Source organism: Phocoena sinus, chromosome 18 (assembly GCF_008692025.1).
Source record: "Phocoena sinus isolate mPhoSin1 chromosome 18, mPhoSin1.pri, whole genome shotgun sequence".
NCBI classification, from domain to species: domain Eukaryota; kingdom Metazoa; phylum Chordata; class Mammalia; order Artiodactyla; family Phocoenidae; genus Phocoena; species Phocoena sinus.
In genome coordinates this window covers 78,785,282-78,805,996 of record NC_045780.1, presented here as the reverse complement: position 1 = coordinate 78,805,996, position 20,715 = coordinate 78,785,282, and the positions used below count along the sequence as shown (strand labels likewise).

General features: G+C 46.4%; 1 protein-coding gene across 2 annotated transcripts in view; it reads left to right on the top strand.

Annotated features, from left to right (window-relative positions):
* Nucleotides 1-10,159: 10,159 nt before the first annotated feature.
* TUBGCP3 (tubulin gamma complex associated protein 3) overlaps nucleotides 10,160-20,715 on the top strand; it is a 60,683-nt gene continuing 50,127 nt past the window's right edge. For both annotated transcript variants that reach the window (XM_032611307.1, XM_032611306.1), the window contains exons 1-2: nucleotides 10,160-10,417; nucleotides 17,585-17,692. In XM_032611307.1, the coding sequence (XP_032467198.1) occupies nucleotides 10,342-10,417; nucleotides 17,585-17,692 (184 nt within the window). In that variant the 5' untranslated portion in view covers nucleotides 10,160-10,341. The remainder of the gene's footprint in view (nucleotides 10,418-17,584; nucleotides 17,693-20,715) is intronic.

Genomic DNA, 20,715 nt, shown 5'->3' with positions numbered 1-20,715 from the left:
TTCTAAACTAAAGGCACATTTTCCCCACCTGGTGATCCTGTCAGATTTCTGCATCAAATGTATTGAATGCTATCTTCCAAAATATTTCTCACTGTACTTCTTGCAGCAAGAATTCCAACTGATTTCCCAGGAGCTAGATAACAAGATACAGAGAAGCTTAAATTTCCATGTAACCCACCAGGGAATTTTGGGAAGGAAACAGTGTTCACTGGGGGGGGGGAAAAGTTGCTTTTAAAAAGCATCCAGAGACAGCAGCTTTGACACGGTGGATGTCAACTGGCAAAGGTTTTTTTTTTTTGGCCACGCCGCACAGCTTGTGGGATTTTAGTTCCCTGACCAGGGATTGAACCTGGGCCACGGCAATGAAGGCACGGAGTCCTAACCACTGGACTGCCAGGGAATTCCTGCAAAGGTTTTTTTAACACACGATTTTGTACTGAGTTTTTATCTCCAAATTTTTTTTTTATAAATTTTTATTTATTTATTTATTGTTGGCTGTGTTGGGTCTTTGTTGCTGTGCGTGGACTTCTCATTGCGGTCCCCCTAATTTTTAAATAGTGTTAAAATAAGAACTAATAATTCATTTTAGGGACTTCCCTCGTGGCCCAGTGGTTAAGACTCTGTGCTCTCAATGCAGGGGTCCTGGGTTCGATCCCTGGCCAGGGAACTAAATCCCACATGCATGCCTCAACTAAGAGCTCACATGCCACAACTAAGGAGCCTGCCTGCCGCAACTAAGACCTGGTGCAACCAAATAAATTTAAAAATTTAAAAAAAGAAGTATTAATGCATTTTATAGACCATCAATAATCAAATAGAGATTTAAAAACTACATTCTAATTGGTAATCCAAATTTCTATTACAAAGTTACTATTAGGTAGTGTGCTAATAGCAGAAGCAGCCTCAGCCTGGAAGAGACATGAATCCTAGCCCCTGCTTGGCCATTTACTGCTGTGTGAGCTTATGCAAAACACTCAACCTCTCTGAGCCTCAGGCTCCTTATTTCTAAAATAGGGATCATAACCTCCACTTCAGGGAGGCTTGGTGAGGCAAACTGTCTTATCCGTAGCTCCTGGTTAGGAGCATAGGTATAATGAGACATCGTTCCGTGTCACTAAGAGGTTCAGTTTGTGTAGCATCTCGCAGTATGTTTACCTTCGCAGTGTGCCTGCCTCCTCTGTACGGACCAGGAAGCCATGACTCGAGTGTGTCCGTGCCTTTGCGATGGCCACACGGACCGTCGACAGCAGAGCCAGGATGGGAAGCTCTCGTCTGGCTCCAAATCCTGCTCCCTTTCTTCCTCGTGGCACTGCCTGGTCAAATCTGTGAAGGGCCAAGCGGAGGTGGAAAGGCCGGAATCCTTCCCAACTCGCTCTATCTTCTGATGAGATGGGCTAAGAGAACGTCACCCTCAAGGAAACAGTTCTGACAAGGACCTAGAGTGCTTGTCTGCTCCAAACGGATGGCTTTACAAACGGACTTCAGCCAGTGTTTGCGGTCCAAAGCTGCCTTTATTGGCTTTAATGTTCTTTGCATATAATAACAAAACATTTGCAAACAAACAGGACATCCAGGATCTTGAAGAGGGAGATCAATCACATAGATTGTGACGCATCCCTATGACGGGATATTATGTAGGCATTAATGGTCAGGCTTTAGCCTATTTGATGACACAGAAAAACACAAGATGTGATACTGAGTGAAACTGGTGGTCACAAAATAGTACGTGTAGTACAATTGCATGTATATGGATGTGCACACACACAGAGGGAGACTGGGTGTATAGATGCTAAAACATTAATGGGGAAAAAAATTAATGGGGGCTGTCCCTATGGGTGCAATTATGCCTGATTTTTATCCTTTAGGTATTTTTATCACTTCTCAATTTTTCCCATGTACATTTATCTTGGGGGCAGAAAAAAGTTTATTTTTAAATAATTGTGTATCTATAACACTGCCATTAAATAAAAACAGTTTTGTAAGTTAATATATGAAGGCCATTTCCCCAACTAAAAGATGCCAAAAGAAAACCTTAGAAAGATAGAATGAATGCATAAAGTGAAAATAAGAGGTCATGATGCCAAGACACTAAGGAAAATGGGGTAAAACTTAATAAGACCTGGTGGAAATTAGAACAAAACACTTGAAATTGATTGGATTGCTTTCTCACAGGACAGTAAGAAATCCTATCACTTTACCACCAAAATGCTTTTGGGAATTCTGGAAATAGGGCTTAAGCAGTGACATCTTTGCCCGGAAATCTGCTCTTAAGACCCCAGGGAGGAAAACTGATCTGAATAGAGAAGGTGGACGGTTAAAGTTACAGTTTCAGTTAAAACAAGAGAGTTGGAGTGTCGATTTGAAGCAGAGCCAGCATAGCAAAATTCTGGATATAAAGTGAGCAAAGTCAATCTCTTGGGGCTTCTTTGGTGGCGCAGTGGTTAAGAGTCTGTCTGGGGCTTCCCTGGTGGCGCAGTGGTTGAGCATCTGCCTGCCAATGCAGGGGACACGGGTTCAAACCCTGGTCTGGGAAGATCCCACATGCCGCGGAGCAACTAGGCCCGTGAGCCACAACTACTGAGCCTGCGCGTCTGGAGCCTGTGCTCCGCAACAAGAGAGGCCGTAATAGTGAGAGGCCCGCGCACCGCGATGAAGAGTGGCCCCTATTTGCCGCAACTAGAGCAAGCCCTCGCACAGAAACGAAGACCCAACACAGCCATAAATAAATTAAAAAAAAAAAAAAAAAAAAAAAAAGAGTCTGTCTGCCAACGCAGGGGACACGGGTTCGAGCCCTGGTCCGGGAAGATCCCACATGCCGCAGAGCAACTAAGCCCGTGCACCACAACTGCTGAGCCTGCGCTCTAGAGCCTGTGAGCCACAACTTCTAAGCCCACGTGCCACAACTACCGAAACCCACGCACCTAGAGCCCGTGCTCCGCAACAAGAGAAGCCTGCACACCGCAACGAAGAGTAGCCCCCGCTCGCCGCAAGTAGAGAAAGCCCACGTGCAGCAACAAAGACCCAACGCAGCCAAAAATAAATAAATTAATTTAAAAAATCTCTTTCCTTTCCTCCCTCCTTTGCTTTCCTTCATGTACATGTTACCTTTGACCCCATTTTATAAACCAAGGATAAAAAATTAAGCACGATACGTTTGTGGGTGTTATTAACATTTAAGATTGTTTTACTGAATTCTCAACGGCTTCTGAATTTAAGAACAAAGCAAAACAAAGCTACCAAACATAGAGAATTAGTAATAAAATAAAATTACACCCAAAGAAGAAAGACCCGGTTTTAGGGGGAGAAAATTCTGAAACAACCCCTTTATAACACAAAGACAGCCTTGAAAGCTACAAAGATATCGCAGCCGTTCTTGGGATGCAATTTCTGAGAAGGCTGATGGGGGACCCTGAGGTGTCACGGTCAGGCAAGGCCAGAGCGTACGGGGTGTGATCCACTCCGTTCTTTCAACAAGAATCTGAAGTTAATAAAATGCTGCAGTTTTTGTTTTTCAGATCAGGAAGCAGGCAAGAAGAAGTTAGACAATCCGCCCGCGTAAGGACCGGGGCCGTCAGATCATCCACCTCTGGTTTTGGTGTCCTTCCTGTGCTTTAGTAAGGCTGCTGCATTTTTTAAAAAATTAATCACTTTTTTTATTGAAGTATAGTTGATTTACAATTTGGGTTAAGTCTGTTGCTTCTAAACTGTAAATGGAGGTTGCGCACAGGGAGACTTCAGAATGCAGACCTTGCCTTGGGAATATCTACACCGTAATTTTATATTTACATTATACACTGAATGTGAATGGCAGCAAGGGATTGTGGGAGAGTGTAATTGGTGTAAATTGAAGAGTTAATGTGTTAGCATAGGGAGATCAGCTCGCTGCTTTGTGAACCACCTAGAGGGGAGGGATGGGGGGGTGGAGGGAGACGCAAGAGGGAGGAGATGTGGGGATATATGTGTACGTATAGCTGATTCACTTTGTTATACAGCAGAAACTAACACACCATTGTAAAGCAATTATACTCCAAGAAAGATGTTAAAAGAAAAGAGTTAATGAGTAAGACACAAGATGGGGGGATTTTCTTGGCTTTGATTCTGTGCTTCATATTATACAGACTCGCCTTGTGTTGATATATTCCAGCTGTGTCTTTAAAAATATATTCAAGCAAATTTTATGTAAAACGAACAAACAGTGCTGGTTGCGCATGATGGGTCATGGGTCCATCCCATTGTCGTCTGAGGCACAGCAAATATAAAAACCTGACAAACAGCAAATGTCTTTTTCCACTATGCAGAGATGAGCTGAATTCTGTCGCTGCCAAGGTAACATAGGATAGATATTTATAGAAATAAGCGAGCGGTCCAGTCATTCACGTGCTTCAAATCAATCCCTGAGCACAAAGCCCGGAGCCCGGCAGAAAGAGTGTTAGACCTCAGCGGCCACGACGGCTCCTTGAAGAGTTTGTGGCTCAAAGAAGCTCCCTATCTGCCCATTGTTAACTCGGCGAAGCATTTGTTCAAGCAAACGGGAACTAAGTGCTCTAATCATCTGGAAAACTAATTAATTTCTTTTTTTCAAAGGCATTATCAGATTTCTCCTTGCAGCGTTCCTCTAATTCCTTAGCACCGAAGGGCTGAAGACCCCGGAGAGCAGCTCAGCAGTGATCACGAGTGTCTGGAGGAGAGGTTGAAACGCACCGTCTCGGGGGTCCTGTGACCCAGATTTGAATCATGGGTCTGACCCTGGCCGTGAACTTGGGCAAGGGATTGATAACTTCAGGTTGCAACGGGGAGAATCGGACTGGGCTTGTGGTGATTAGAGATGGGCTAGTCCACACTGCACACAAAGAGCAGGTCGCGGCAGCTCTGTAACCTAGCAATGCTGGGCCTGGTGGCCGTGGTGGCCTGGTGGACATCGTGACCCCCGCAGCCCCTGCGGGCGGGCCCTGAGGGCCCGGGAGTGATGAATGGACAAAGGCGGTCTGGGTCCCAGAAGCTTCACAGACTTTGGGGTCACAGGGTATATCCTGCCGTGGAATCGGACACTGTACTAGGGCCAGCCTGCGCCGGCGAGGGCTTTAACCCAGGTTTCTCAGCCCACCTCATGTGCCTGGGGTGGTGAGGGGCGGGCACAGGGCACGGAGGGACCCACGCAGGAGGCAGCCCAGCTGTCACCTTTAACCTGATTCGAAAAGGGCGTCCAGTTCCTAGTCCCGGAGGCAGGTTCTATCTTCCAAAGATCAGACGCCAGCCCCACGTGCCGAGCACTGCAGATGCGACCCACCAGCTACGCGGACAACCTGCCCCACTGTGCACCTTCTCTTTCTTTACTCCTCACAACGGCTCTGCTTAGGCTTGAAGAATCTCTAAAGCTCTGTTCAGTCTTCTACCAAGAGAATCCACCTATTCCCAGCCACCCCTAGACAACAGCGTAAGAACATTCAACCAGATCATAGGTAAATTGGGAAGGTATAAAGTTGGTAAATCCACTGTCAAAGGGGAGAGATGAGGGCAGGATGGAAATACTAGTCACAGAATTTTGTACCCAAACAAGGATATTTCATCCCCGTTATGAAAAGTCATTTGTATTGTTTTAAAATAGTGTTTAAAAAATTAATTTAAAATACTTTTAAAATGAAAGAAGCAACGTGCCGGTTGAACACCATACTAAAAAACGTGATATACTTCAAAAACTGTAAATACAGACCTGAGAAATAAGATAAAAGAACTCTGACAAAAAACAATGCTAGAAAAGAGGGGAGTAGGGGCTCCTGCTTCCTAAGCCAGGGAGAAGGGCAAAGGTAATACTCAGTCCTGGTGGTATTTATAGTAACGCTGTGTCAGATGTCAGCCTTCGAAAACTGATTACAATTTTTTAAAAGTATGAGAAGAAACACTACATCCTCACAAAACAAGATAACAGAAAGGACGGTGGCTCAAAAGACTTCTTGACTTCTAAAGTTATTTATCCATCCACTTCCTAGGGTTAAATGACATGTTCCTGAAATATATGAGTTTTCTAAGTCTAATTGGAGTTTCTTTCTGTTGATCTGATGTCAAAACAGTAAATTATTATGGTCTCAAAAAAGAAAAGTGAATATCCATTTAAAACTTCATTGTAATTTGAAAGACTGTTCACTAGTTTTAGTCAATCAATCATTACCGGTCTTTATAATCACTGAGTTGGGTACTGAAGGCCCTTAATCACAAAGCTTCCAATTGAGGCAACTTGAATGGGTTTTTTCCTACGATATCAAATGTGACATAAGAGATAGAATATGAAAGAATTTTAAATGTAGCCCATATCAAGGAGGAGTGAGACAGAGCAGCAGATCACACGGGGAAGGAGGGAATGCGAATTCCCAGATGTGGAAACTCTCTGTCGTGGTATCCCACATGACTGCCTCACCGTTTTACAGAAAAGTTGAGACGGGGGCACCTGACCACAGAATTCACTGTCTTACCACAATAAGCCACCGCCCAGAAGCAGTGGACTAACATAAACTACGGACTTTAGTTAATAACATCGTGTCCATATTAGTTCATTAATTGTAGCAGATATACCACACTCGTGGAAAATGTTAATAATAGGGGAAGCTGTGCCTGGGGTGGATGGGTGTATGAGCTTTTCTGTACTATTTACTTAACTTTCTATAAGTTTAAAATGATACTGGGCTTCCCTGGTGGCGCAGTGGTTAAGAATCCGCCTGCCAGTGCAGGGGACACGGGTTTGAGCCCTGGTCCAGAAAGATCCCACCTGTGGCAGAGCAGCTAAGCCCACGCACCGCAACTACTGAGCCTGCACTCTAGAGCCCGCGTGCCTAGAGCCCATGCTCCGCAACAAGAGAAGCCGCTGCAGTGAGAAGCCCGCACACCGTAGCAAAGAGTAGTCCCCTCTCAGTGCAACTAGAGAAAGCCCACACGCAGCAACGAAGACCCAATGCAGCCAAAAAAAAAAAAAAAAAAAGATACTAAAAACCATTAAGTCTATTCACTATTTTTAAAGAACTCATGGCCATGAGGGAGTGTCCAAGAAGCCAGCTGAAACAGCTCCCAAGAGCCAAGGCTGGAACAATTTGAGCAAGAAAATAAGTGATGCATTATTGGATTATGACCCAAAGTATAAAAATAAATACCCACAAATGCATATCGATATAAGTAAATTGTTGAAAAACAAGCAAATGGGGGAGAATAAACAAATCTCCATGCAGAAAAATTTTACATAAATCTGTGTAGGTACCCCACACTTAGGGAAGGGGACCATAACTACCCACTCCCTAGGTATGGGCTGCACTGTGACATTCTTCCAAAGAGCAAGAAAGGAAAGAGAAAAGGAGTAACTATACGAACACCACTGGAGGGCAGCTGACCAAGGTCCACACCAGCAGTGAGACGTCCAGTCAATAGACTGCAGCCTCGATGGGATGTGATTAGAACTGTTCTTCACCTCTGTGGACGTAGTGCGTTTATATTTAATGTAATTTGTGAGCTACTTTGGTTTCAACCTACCATCTTAATAGGTTTTCTCTTGTCCCTCCTGTTCTATGTTCATTTTTATTTCTTTTTTTTCTTTAAGTGGATGAAAAATTTTTATTGTTTTATATTCTACACTATCATCTATCTAGAGTGAGGGAAAGAGATTGAGTTATTTTAAGGGATTGGCTCACATAAGTGTGGGAATGGCAATTCCACAACCTGCAGGGTGAGCTGTCAGCTGGAGACCCAGGGAATAGCTGAAGGCCGCCGGCTGGCAGAGCTCCCTCATCCTTGGGGAAGGTCAGTCTTTTGTTCTATTCAGGCCTTCAACTGATTGGGTGAGGCCCACCCATGCTACGGAGGGCAATCTGCTTTACTCAAAGCCTACTATTTACATGTTAATCTCATCCCAAAACACACTCGCAGAAACACCTAGAACAATGTTTGACCACACATCTGGGCACCATGGCTAGTCAAGGTGACAAAAGTCACACTCGGCATTAAAATCCTGGTGGGGCTGCCTCTCGTACCAAGTAGGCCCCCAACCTTGGGCTACTGTAGCTGGAGTGTCACCCTGTTCATTTCCTACCAAGCCCCCTTTAGCTGGTGAGCCATGGCTTTTCACCTCCTGCCCCAAATTGAGCCCACCCCTTCTGGGACCAAAGCTGATGGTCGGGCAGCCACCATGCACTGGGAGTACCAGGGCTCTCCTGGGTCAAGCTGTGTGGTGGGGACTGGAGCAGCCCTGGCAAGAAGACCACAGATGCACATTTTTCTCCCTAGAAGCTCCATCATTTTTTCAAGACTGAATGCTTTCCAATTTGTGGTCTATCTTTGGTTGATTTCCAGTGCCCTGGCTTGGTTCATCTTGGCAAATTGGTCCAGTTTTCTGCTTTTTTTTTTGGTGAAAAGGGGTTGCTTGCATCCTCACCCATCATCTCTGGAAGTCCCTCTGGCTTCATGTATTTTGAGGGTCTGTCATCAGGCACACGCGCATTTACAGTTGTGTCTTCCTAAGGAACTGACCCTTTTATCAGCACGAGATGTCCTTCTCTGTCTCTGGACACTCCCTGTCTCTGAGTCTATTTTACCTGATGTTAATGTGGCCACTCCAGCCTTGCTATCCTCACTGTTTTCTTAGTATATCTTTTCTCCACCCATTTACTGTCTACCAACTTTTTATATTATGTCTTAACCTGTAATTAGGTCCTGCTTTTTTCCTTCACTCATTCTGGCAATCTTAGCCTTTTTTTTGGCCGTACGCGGGCCTCTCACTGTTGTGGTCTCTCCTGTTGCGGAGCACAGGCTCCGGACGCGCAGGCTCATCGGCCATGGCTCACAGGCCCAGCCGCTCCACGGCATGCGGGATCCTCCCAGACCGGGGCACGAACCCGTGTCCCCTGCATCGGCAGGCAGACTCTCAACCACTGCGCCACCAGGGAAGCCCAATCTTGGCCTTTTAATGGAGCGTTTCATCCATTAACACTTGTTGCCGTCATTAGAGTGGTTGGATTTAGGTACACTGTTTTAAAAGTTTGTTTTCTGTTGTCCTCTTTGATTTTTTGTTTCTCTGTCCACTCTTTCACTCCTTCTTTAGGATGACTTGAGTCCTTTGGAATTCTGTTTCACTTGCTGCTGAGAAGAGCCAACCTGATTCTTCAGAAAATGGAGGAAAGGCCAGACTCTGCACACACACACACACACACACACACACACACACACACACACACGAGGAGGGGTTTCCTGCTGTGTTTAAGAAGGTTCAGGTGACCTGGGTTTTCACGTTTTACCCAAACGTCTCCATCTCAAACCTCAGGGTCCACTTCTTCTCAATTAACCATCCACCCTTAACAGGAGAGACTTGGAAGGACTGTGTGTTGGACTTGCATCATAACTGGAGTCTGGTCCTCAGTTCTGATGACTTAGCAGGTACAAGAATAAGAGATTTCTTTTAGGGCTGTTATAGACGCCCTCTGGTTCTGCCTATGGCTGAGCCTCTAGCTAGAAATGCAAGGACCCTAGTTTTCCGCATGTACCCCAGCACAGTCCACGCCACCCTGTGCTCTCTGTAGCCATCATTACCCCTAACCGCAGCAGCTGCTTAATTTTCCCGTCTTGCCATCAGCCAGCCCTTTTCCCCAGGTAGCCACACGTGACCATGTAACACATTTTGGTGGTCGAGCCTGCCCCCTTCTCTCGCTCTTGTCGGACTGACTAGTTACCAGGGGCTGGGGGTGGGGAGGTGCCAAACAGCACTCTTATGAAAAGCTGGACAATGTGGCCGGTGTCGATGGTCAGCCACGTGTCGAAAATCGTAAAACCCTTGTACTTCTATAAACAGACTTCTCCACCCAAAGTGTAAGTAGAACCAATGATCCTTTAAAAAAAAATTATGGACTGTGAAAGCGCTGCAGGGCACCCTCCACTCTTACAGCAGGTCAGGGGCCGTCCTGACCCTCTGCTGAGAACGTCTGGGGGTCGGTGCCTTCCTGACCCTCGAGGACACCTGGGGACGTTTGTGCGTCTGAGCACTCCGAGCACCGGCGGCTGGGGCGCCTGGTTCCGGAACTTTCCTGGCTGGGCCGCAGTTGTCGGGAGGAACCCTTAGGCGGGAGCACCTGCGGTCCCGAGCGCCCGGAAGAAGCGGGGCATTGTGGGAGGGGCCCGCGTTTCGGCGGGTTCCGTCAAAATGGCGCCCTTCTTGCCGGCGCTGCCCGCGAGCCCTTAACCTGTGGGGGACCCGGGAGCCCGCGGGACGCGGGGCGGACGCGGGCGGCCGGGCCTCCGGAGCACGCCAGGCTCGGGGCGGGGCGGGCGAGCGCCGGGGCTTCGCGGGGCCCCCGCGGGCAGCCCCGGGCTAGGATGGCGACCCCGGACCAGAAGTCGCCGAACGTCCTGCTGCAGAACCTGTGCTGCCGGATCCTGGGCAGGAGTGAAGGTAGCGGGGCTGGCCGGGCGGCTGGGAGGCGTCCCCGGGGCTGGCGGGATCGGGGCTGGCGGGCCTGCGGGCGCTGCAGCCCCCTGGGCGGGGGAAGGAGGCCGGTCCCGGGGCGGCTGAGTCACCGCTGCCCGGCGCGGTGCCGGGGTGCAGCCCGGAGGACGGTCAGCCGCCGCGCGTCCGCCTCCGGCCGCAAGGCCCAGCGGGCGCTCCCGCGCTTATCCGGATGGAGAGTGCGGCGGGCTGGCCCGGGTCACACGCCCGTGACTGCGCGGGGGCGACGCCGCGGAGGGGGTCCGGGTGGTGGAGCCACACAGTTTCCCCTTAACGTTAGCAAAGGAGCGGATTTGAGGGTGATGCAAAGGTGCCTATGACGGTTACCTGCCACATTTTCTTTCGACGAAGGGCTGAGGGTTGGTTGCTTTTGATGTGAAACCATTTCTGCAGGGTTCACATGGCGAGTCCTGCTACCAGACCAGTCCCGTGCAGTAGGTCAAGCCATTGTGTAGCTCTGGAGCCGTAAAATACGGCACAGTTTGTCGTCTCTCGATGTTTGTTTTGGCGGGAGGGAGGGGGGAAGAGGGGATGCACTACGAAGGGATCTTTTGGGTAATTGAAGCAACTGGGTTACTTATTCCTTGAGCACCATAATGTGGGAAAGAAAGTGTGCAGTTTTTGCAGGGAGACTTAAAACAAAATTAAAGAATTGAGACTGCATTTTGACCTTTCATGATTAGCGTACATAATTTATTTGAAGGTCTTAGGAGCAAAAAGATGAATTTTATTTGGTCAGTCTGCTAAATGACACTGACTTTACACGGTTCTTGCTCCAGTTTTTGAAGTTTCACTCTTTCTCTTTGTTCATCTAAGAAATCTTTGGGCTCCCCCCACCTCCAGGCACTGTGCTAGGCGCTGGTGATGCAGAGGTAGAGAGACAGGTAATTCCTCTCATAGATCCTACATTCTAGTGGAGGATATGTGATAAAATCAGTAAACTTAGGGGCTTTCCTGGCGGTCCAGTGGTTAAGACTCATGCTTCCAATGCAGGGGCGCAGGTTTGATCCCTGGTCGGGGAAACCAAGATCCCACATACCGTGCGGCGCAGCCAAAAAGTTAAATAAATAAAAATTAAAAACAAGAAGGTTTTCTCTCATCGTTAGAGTGGAAGAAACGTTCCTTATTAAAAAATATCAGTAAACTTATAATGTTGTTTAGTGGTGCTGTGATGAAAAATAAAGTAGGGTAAAGGGATTTTTTAAAATTTACAAGTTATTAGACTAGATTTAATCGTTTTTTAAAAATTAATTTATTTTTGGCTGCGTTGGGTCTTCATTGCTGCAAGCGGGGCTACTCTTTGTTACAGTGCACGGGCTTCTCATTGCAGTGGCTTCTCTTGTTGCAGAGCACGGGCTTCAGTAGTTGTGGCACATGGGCTTCAGTAGTTGCAGCACGCAGGCTCAGTCGTTGTGGCTCACAGGCTCTAGAGTGCAAGCTCAGTAGTTGTGGCTCGTGGGCTCTAGAACACAGGCTTAGTAGTTGTGGCGCATGGGCTTAGTTGATCCATGGCATGTGGGATCTTCCCGGACCAGGGATCGAACCCATGTCCCCTGCATTGGCAGGCGGATTCTTAACCACTGTGCCACCAGGGAAGTCCAGGGTAAAGATATATTGAGGGAAAGCTGAGGATACCTAAACAGAGACCTGGGTGGAGAGAGGGAGGGGTCCTGGAACACCTGTGCCAAGGTCTTGAGGAGGGCGGGGCCTGGCTGTTTTCTGTTTTTATCTCCAGCTCTTCTGTGTGTGTCTGAGTTGCCTTTCTGATTTGATGTTCCTGATCATAGGAGACACCAGGGAACTGAGATTGTTGGTCATGATTCACTCATGTTAAAGTCAGGGTTTGCGTTACACCCGTGGGCCCTCAGTTTTCCTCCAGGGATAAACCACACATTCATCCGTTTCCATTGTCACAACTAGACTTTGAAGACCATTCATTCATTGCGAGGTGTCATCATGTTTCTCAAATTTCTTTTTTAACATTTGAGGCTCCTTTTGATTGATTTAGTTTCACCCATTCCAGGAGGTTGAAAAACTTTTCAGAAAGTTCTGCACCGTGTAGAATTGTGTCTAAATTAAGAGTAAATTGGCTCCCGTACACCTTAAACTTATACAGTGATGTATGTCAGTTATATCTCAATAAAACTGGAAGGAAAAAGAAGTAAATAAGCTGTCTGTGAGATCCTGAGGGGTCCTCTCAGAGTGAAATATATCATAAAATCCACTAAAACGATGCTCTCTTTATTCTGTTCTGGACAGCTAGGATTGCCAAACAGTTGTTTTCATAATTCCAAATTATACTACTACTTACTGAAGAATATATGTCTTTAATAGCTTGCCTTGTTCTGTTTTAATTTATTCTTCCTTAGTGAACAAAGGAGCAGTGTTATTGCTGCCTTTACAGTGTTTGAGATTTTTAAAAAATTTCTTTTCATTGGTGGGTATTTTATCTGTTAACTTAGTAGAACGTTTGATTAGCTACATTTTCTAGTGAGCTTACAAACAATTGGCCTTTTTTTTTTTATAATATATTGCTTTTTTAATACTGTGAAATTGAGGCATGATAGACACTTGTTACTTTTAATGTGAATTTCATATGAATCAGTTTTTCATAAAGTTTTTTTTTTAATTTGTAGTTAGCTTCAAGGGACCTTCAGAAGCAAAGCACCTAGCCATAATGATGCTTGACACTTTTATAAAGTTCGTATAACCATTGCTGCCCACCTTTCCCAGCTTATAACACTTGTGAATTTGTTTGAAACACACAGTGCCAGTCAGTGAGAGGAGAATTCTCTCTCCACATCCTTGAGCCTCTCCTGGAGAACATTTTACTCATTGTTACATCTTTGGATAGTCATTATTTCTGTCTTTGGAAACAGTGTACTTGATGCTATAGTGTTTCAGCTCTGCCAGAGGCCACATTCCTTTTCATACTTTGTAATCCTCTTTCTAACTAGAGATTAAGAAGAAATACAGGAGTCTTTGTTAGGTAAGTGTTTTAGCACAAACGCTTAGGTAGGACTACAGTAGCCCACGTACTGAGGTCAGACGATGGCCCTGACTGGGAACAGCCATGTGAGGGCAGCGTGAGCCATGGTGCAGGCAGGGAAAGGATGTCGTCTTGGTTTGTGGACCACAAGTGGTGTTGCTGTTGGGTTTATGATTTTTGAAAATTGTGAAGAGTTCTTGATGAAGTTCCAAACAAAGTGTGGTCTTTACCTTGGGAAAATCAATGTGTATTAAATATACATCAAAACATATTATGTGGGAAAAAAAACTTATTATGTGTATGTTAAAATGTACACTAAATGTCTATTAATGTGTATATTGAAATTTTAAAGGTTTAGGCTTCATTTGAAAATTGTACTTAATGGGTTTATTATTGCTATTTTAAAATGAATTAGTATTTAAAAATGATCATGGTTTATGTTTCTAATACAGTAAGTATAGATTGATGTAACCCACATAAATAAAAGACTTTTAGGGGTCCTCAGTCTTAAAAGTGTAGAGGGGAATTGAGACCAAAAAGTTTGAGAACCACAAACTAGAGCAATGGTTTTGATTTTGTTTTTGTTTAGAGCATTGCTTTTCAACCAGCGCTGTGATCAGAGTCATCTGTGATCTCACGAGAACCTGGTAACGCTGGCTGCTTTGGGGAGAGGAGCTGGTGGCCAGACAGTAGTGGAGGGGGAAGACTTTTTACTGTATGCGGTGTTACGTCTTTTCACTTTGAATTCTCTAAATGTGGCACTTACTCACAACTAATATTGTGGGCCCCATCTCCAGAGATACTGGTCCTGGCGGTGTCTGTTGGAGCTTGGCGTCTGGAACACAGTCATTCCGACCTGTGTCTGGGGTGGGGATTGCTGGTTCAGGTTACTGACCTGTTGGCCTGTCCTTTACGAAAGCAGTGTCACGTGCGCACAAGCCCACAGGTAGAAGAGGTGCAGGAAGGCAGGAATTTACGACTTGGACAGTTTGTCCTCCGTCACTTTCTGAATCTCTGGGAAGCACACGCCTGTAGAGTTTTTGTAATTCCTGGGGACTCGCTTATTTTTGTGCACCTTGAAGTTCAGTGGTTGTCTTTTACCTGAACGTGTGGATAATAACCCTTTCAGGATACAGAGGCAGCTGTCTTCCATCTGAAACCTCCTGGGCCCACACCTGCGTGCTCTCTGGGCCTTCGCGTGTCGGATTGAGATCCTGTGGTCCCACGGTGTCGCGGCCCTGGCTTTGCACCTCCTCCCAGTTTCTCTCCCACCCCGCAGCCAGAGGGTCATTTCTGTTGAAGGCTGATTTTGTTTCCTGTCTGTAACCTACTGGATGAAGACCCCATTATCTTGCTTAAAGTTAAAAACTAGGGGTGCTGTATTGAGTTGTGATTTTGATGGCTGTGCTAGACAAAATGTACATTTAAATGACATTTTTAGGTTATTAATAATAAAGGTAGCTAACGTTTGTTGAGTCCTTGCTGTGTGCCAGACGCTCTGCGCGCCCTCTGGGAGGTGGCAGTGGTTCCTAGTGGCCTCGTTTTAGAGCCGAGGTCCCTGAGACCTGGAGAGGTGAAGTGCCGGCCCGCTGTCCTCCGGCTGCGGCGGGCAGGGCCACGCCGGGAGCCCAGGCCTCTGATCCCGGAGCGTCTTGTCTCGAACTCACTCATTCCTGCTCCTGCCGCTGAGTAGAGGCGGGAAAGCCGTGGCCCTGCCTGTGGGGTGGCCTCTCACCTGCGTGGCTGGAAGTGTGTGTGGGCAGCACTGCAGCGGCTCTGGCACTCGTCAGGCAGTGTATCCTTGAATTCACCGGTGCCATTGCTTCTTGAAGAGATGTCGTGGGAGGCTTGGCGGGGGGTGTACCTCCCCTTCCCCGCTCCTGAAAACCGCCCACCCCTGGCACATACCCAGAGCAGATTGGAGGCGAGAGTGCTCTGGTACTCTGTGGTCCAAAATTTGAATACTCCTATTTTTAGTCGTGGGTTAAGCCACATCATCACAGAGCTGCCGTGTGGACCTCCTTGTCTGGGACTCTTGATGGAGTGCGTTTGGCTTTGATGATTTGGATTTTAGAATCCAGTGTCATTGGCCTCCTCGAGGAACAGTGTCCTGAGTAGCCCTGAATCCCACGACTGTGTCCTTTCCACCTGGGTCTCTGGCTTTTCACCTGGCAGGCTCCTGCCTGTCTTAAAGGTCGCTTCCTCGGAGGGGCCTTGCGTAGCCAGCCTGTGTCACGACGTCTTCCCTGTTATTTGCCGTCGTAATGTCCTGCTTATTTCTTAGTTGCTCTTGTCACAGTCTGATTACCTTGTGTCTCAGTTTTTTGTATTCTCACAAAGGCTGCCTTGTTAGCCACTATTTCTTGTCTATTCTATTCTTAGGGCCTGTACTGTTTGGCACGTCGTAGGTGCTTTGCAATTATTCATTGAACTACTGATTGAGTTTACTTATACTTTAAAAATTGGATGATGTTTTGGGAGTGTTACAGGAGAAATCTGTGGTTGGCATTGTTTGATACTTTGCATTTTAATCTTTGATGATAGTCATTATTAAAGAGAATAACTGCCTCTGCTAACCTCCTTCACGGTCTGGATTCTACGCGTCTACCTTTGAAGCACAAGATAGGTGGGTTTGGTTTAAGAAATAGCTGATGGGTTTTTCAAATACTTTATCATCAACAAGAAAGACTGGAAACTTGGCTGGCAGGCAGATAGGGAAACTGCAGTGCGGCTGCAGAGGTGGGAGGGATGTGGTAGACGTACAGAGGTGTGGAGAAGGTGTGAAGACAAGGAAGAGGAGAGTGTGTCTGGTACTGAGGAGGTTTGAATTTTGGGTGGGAGAAAATTCAAAAGTTCATGAAACTTTCAGAGTGGGGATTTTTCTGTGATGTCCTCGAGTATGTTGTTAATGAACTGCTGTTTGTAGAACTCAGGATCATGGTAATCTAAAAATGAGTTTTAACTAAAATAGTTATACAAGCACTCCTTTTAAATAAGTGATGTTCAGTGACACTTAATATTTAAAAAATTAATGTATACTTGGTGTAGAAAATTTTTAAAGTGGGAAAACATGAAGAAGGTCTCCCCTCTAATCCTGTGACTCCACAGAAACAGTGTGAGTTACTTCTGTTTGCTCCTTTCCCCCATGTATACACTCACCTTCTGTGTTGTGGTGCAGTGGTGTTTAAGGAAGACTCCGCACGTGGGTGTGTGTGTGTGTGTGTGTGTGTGTGTGTGCGCGTGTGTACGTGTGCTGGAGGTGGGAAGGCGGTCTGAGGAGCTAGGTGGGGGAGGGTGTGTCAGGGTTCTCAGCTGGACATGAGTGAGGCGTCCTCAAGGAAGGGCAGGACCGCAGAGCATGGCTGGTGTGTCGTGAGCTGGGCCAGGAGAGGTGGCAGGTGGCAAGGGGCCCAGTGTTGTAGGCCTTCCTCGGGATCAGCCTGACTGCGTGTGGGTAATTTACTCCAGGGGCAAAAGGAGGAGTAGGTCACCGGCTACTCGGGAGACTTGTTGAGATGGGCTAGTGGCTGTGGAGTGATCATAGTGGGATACACTTTTAGAGGTCGAGTCAGCAGGGTTTACTGATCTGCCTTGTTTTCTTTGCTCTTGTAGGTTTATGCCTTAGAAAAAAAAAGATCCCCCTTTCTCAGTTTCGTGGGGTTTTTGAAGGGCGTGGAGGCACATGTCTATGTTTAAGCCACCCTCTTTACCTGGAAGTGCACACGTGGTTCATAAGTTATTGCCCGTTTTGGTTGCTCGCGGCCAGTCCTGTGTGTATGCACGTGAGCCCTGGCGCTCCCTGTAGGCTCTGCTGAGCAGGTGCCATGGTTTGGGCTGGCACTTTTCCTGCTCCTTTTTTTATGTTTATCAATCCAGTCTGTTTTCTGTCTCTTAGGAGTTGTCAGACTTTGTGTTGCTGTCTCCCTCACTTTGTCTGTAAAGCTGTCATTCTGCTCATTTAGTCATTCATTCTGCCTCTTTGTGGCTCTCCCGTCCTCTCAGTTAAGCCCTGGGGAAGGTGGACGGTAGATGCACATGCCCAGTGCACTGTGTTGAACTGGAGCTTCAGGGGATCACAGCATAACGTGATGGTGATAACTTGCATCCTTTTATTTACCTTTCAGCCGATGTGGCCCAGCAGTTCCAGTATGCCGTGCGAGTTATTGGCAGCAACTTTGCCCCAACTGTTGAAAGAGATGAATTTCTAGTAGCTGAAAAAATCAAGAAAGAACGTATGTATTTTTCTTAAGTGTTATCATGTGTTGCATTCTTAAACTTGTCGAAGCTTAAGTTTATACACACACACACACACACACACACACACACACATACACAGATATATACTTGTGTATCTTTTTATGTATGTATGTATTTCTTTGTATGTGTATGTATGTATGTAGTTCCCAAGCACATTTTAATTATAGGGACTATTACAAATATATAAAAATATATATTAAAAATAAGGACAAGAACATAGTGGAAGGGGGTTGTTTTAAATACTATTATAACAACATAATCTGGGTTAAGAATGTGAGAAAGATAAAAGGACTTCATATAACTTGCAGCTTATCTTGTGATAAGGATTTAATCTTAGGCACCCTTTGACCAGATAACAGAGGGTATTATCTTGGCAGTTAAAACAACTCAGTGAGTTAACTCGCAGTACTTCAGAGCTTACTGTTGAATGTTTTAATTCTGAGATGGTCCTGAAAGCTTTCATACACAGCGTTTGTTACCTTAGAGAAGGAAGCTTTCCACGTATTAGCCCCCGGTTAGGAATGGTTGTCCGACTGTGCGTCCCAGCAGCATCTGCGGGAGGGGCTCTGAGCACCAGGGCCCACCTGTGAGAGCCGCCCCTGTCCCGGTCGGAGGTGGTTCTTCCCCAGGGGCTGGGTCCCCTTTCCTCACAGTTCTCCAGACTCAAGAGCCTGGCCCCAGCCACCTAAGCAGCAGCCTGGCACCTGAGAAAGCAGGTGCATTCTCCCTGCAGGCCCGGCTCTCAGGCCGCCCAGGTGGAACGGGCTGTCGCAAGTGGTAATGCCACCTTCTCGGAGGTAGCTCCTCACGGCACCGTTTCCCACCTCAGCTGTTGCATTATTAACTGTTTGGCCAGGGCTCTGGGTGGATGTCCTGTTTCAGAGCTGGGTACCCGAGCTGGGTGGTGTGGCAGCCGGGGGTAGGGTTGAGGCCCTGGCGTGTGAGCGGCTTGGTCTGGGATGATTCAGACCTTGGGGTTACCTGGCATGTAGGTACTGTGTAAGGTGGGGGGGACGGACTATTTAGCATACTGTAGAGACTTATTTTCCTTTCTTGTCTGTAAAACTGAGCCTGAGAACATTGTACTCGCTTCTTGATCCCTGATGATTGTTACATTTTAGATTATTGGTGAGAGCCCCAACTACTGGGTACTGCATTTAACAGACCATGCCCTTTCTGGATGTACAGATCCAGGCCCGCTGGTGAGAGCACTACGCATCCTTGGAGCAGCTGAAGATAATTTGTCCTCAGAGTTACAGGACTGGCAGCCACGTTGTTGGCTGGGTCCTGAAGGGTCCTTTTTTAAGAAGAAAACTGTAACCGTGTGCAGTTTGTTGTTCTGTGTAGTCTCTGTACCCTTGAAATGAGGTTTGCTGTGTAGACGCAGTGCGTCTCTTCTGCCCGTTATCACCTGGTGTCCGCGGCTGCTCTTGGGCCCCCAGCCCGAGTCCCCAGCCCTGACGTGGCCCAGCTGTGGTTGAGGTGTCAGTGGTGGTGCACGGAGTGGTCACCAGTGGTCTATCATCTTTCATTCATTCTTAGACTTAGTTTTTACATTTTAATATTTTTGAAATTTGGTGATTGTTTTTGGTAAATTAGATTAGCTGAGTTATGGTAGTTCTGCCGTCTAGAATAGCACAAAAATGTTAACTTGCCATTTTATATAAAATGCTAGTATGTTTTGTATTGGCACAAATCGCAAAACTCGTGTGTGACAAAATTTCACACCTATTGGTGTCTTCATTTTTCACATTGGTGAGTGAGGTACATTGTAACTCAAGGCTTGTTTTGCTTTATTTAGCAGTCTATTAAATAAAACATCATTTTTGGGGTGAATATTCTGTGTTCATTTTTATTAATATCCTTTACTATATTTTATTGTCCTGTGGCTTCTATATCTGAGTTAGCATTAGTCCCATTCTGTAGAAATAACATGTAAAAGTAAATTACATTGAATTTTTAACTGCATTCATTTTGTTGAATGCATTTTGTAATAATGCATTTTAAAGAGAGTGTTACCGTTCTGCACAGGAAGACTTGGAGGTACGGCTTTGATTAGGATGAAGCGGTCTCTGGTGTGTCCATACGAGACATGCTGGGCCATACGGTCAGTACATGATACGGGGACCCTTTCCTAGGTGATGAATGTGAAAAGGTACTGGCTGTCAGGTCAGTCATTGTCTTTCTAGAGAAGAATTCGAACATTTAAACTAAGTGAGCTTGGCTGATGAGATTTTAAGGAAGCAGTCCTGCTACGCTGGGGTAAATAGACGCAGATTCCTGTAAACCAGCTTCTGAGGGTGGTGCTTTTCTCTCGGCTGTAACGGGATTCCTTGGAGAGGCATCTGTGCACAGGCGGTGCATGCAGCGTGGTGGATGTGGGTGAGCGTCTCCTCCCAGGCCCACGTCCTCCTCCACGGAGCTGGGCGGCGAGTGAGCTTCTCGTTGGTTCCCTTGGCTTCTAGAGAATGTGCTGTGGCCGTGAGCCCTGGGGACACGCAGGCATGGAACGAATTCCTGGGTGAAGATTAGCCCCTTAGCTGTTTCGATTTCGATTTTGAAACAGTAACTGACTATTATATCTTACACCAAAGCAAGATGAAGCATTGCGTATATATTAACAAAAATGCTTAGAAGGTGTGGTTTTAAGTCACACTGTCATGAATGGGGTACTTCTTTGTTATTACCGTTTGCAGTTGGGATCCCAGAGATGTTTTCACCTCCCATCCCTCCCTCCAGGTGGCCTTTATTAACTAGCTGAACTCGTGGTCCTTTGCCTCCCTGGGCGGTTTGTTACTATTTATAGATAGGATCTAAAAAAATCCCATCATGTCCGTTACTTTAGCTAATTTTCACATAAACTCTTTGATTCCAGCCTAATTTTGTCCATATTTTACAAATCTCAGATCCAGTGACCTGACGAAATTTATGGAGCTGAAGTGACGTTGCCTGGTTATTTTGATTCTTAAGCTCAAGATTCGTTGCAGATGGCAGTTAT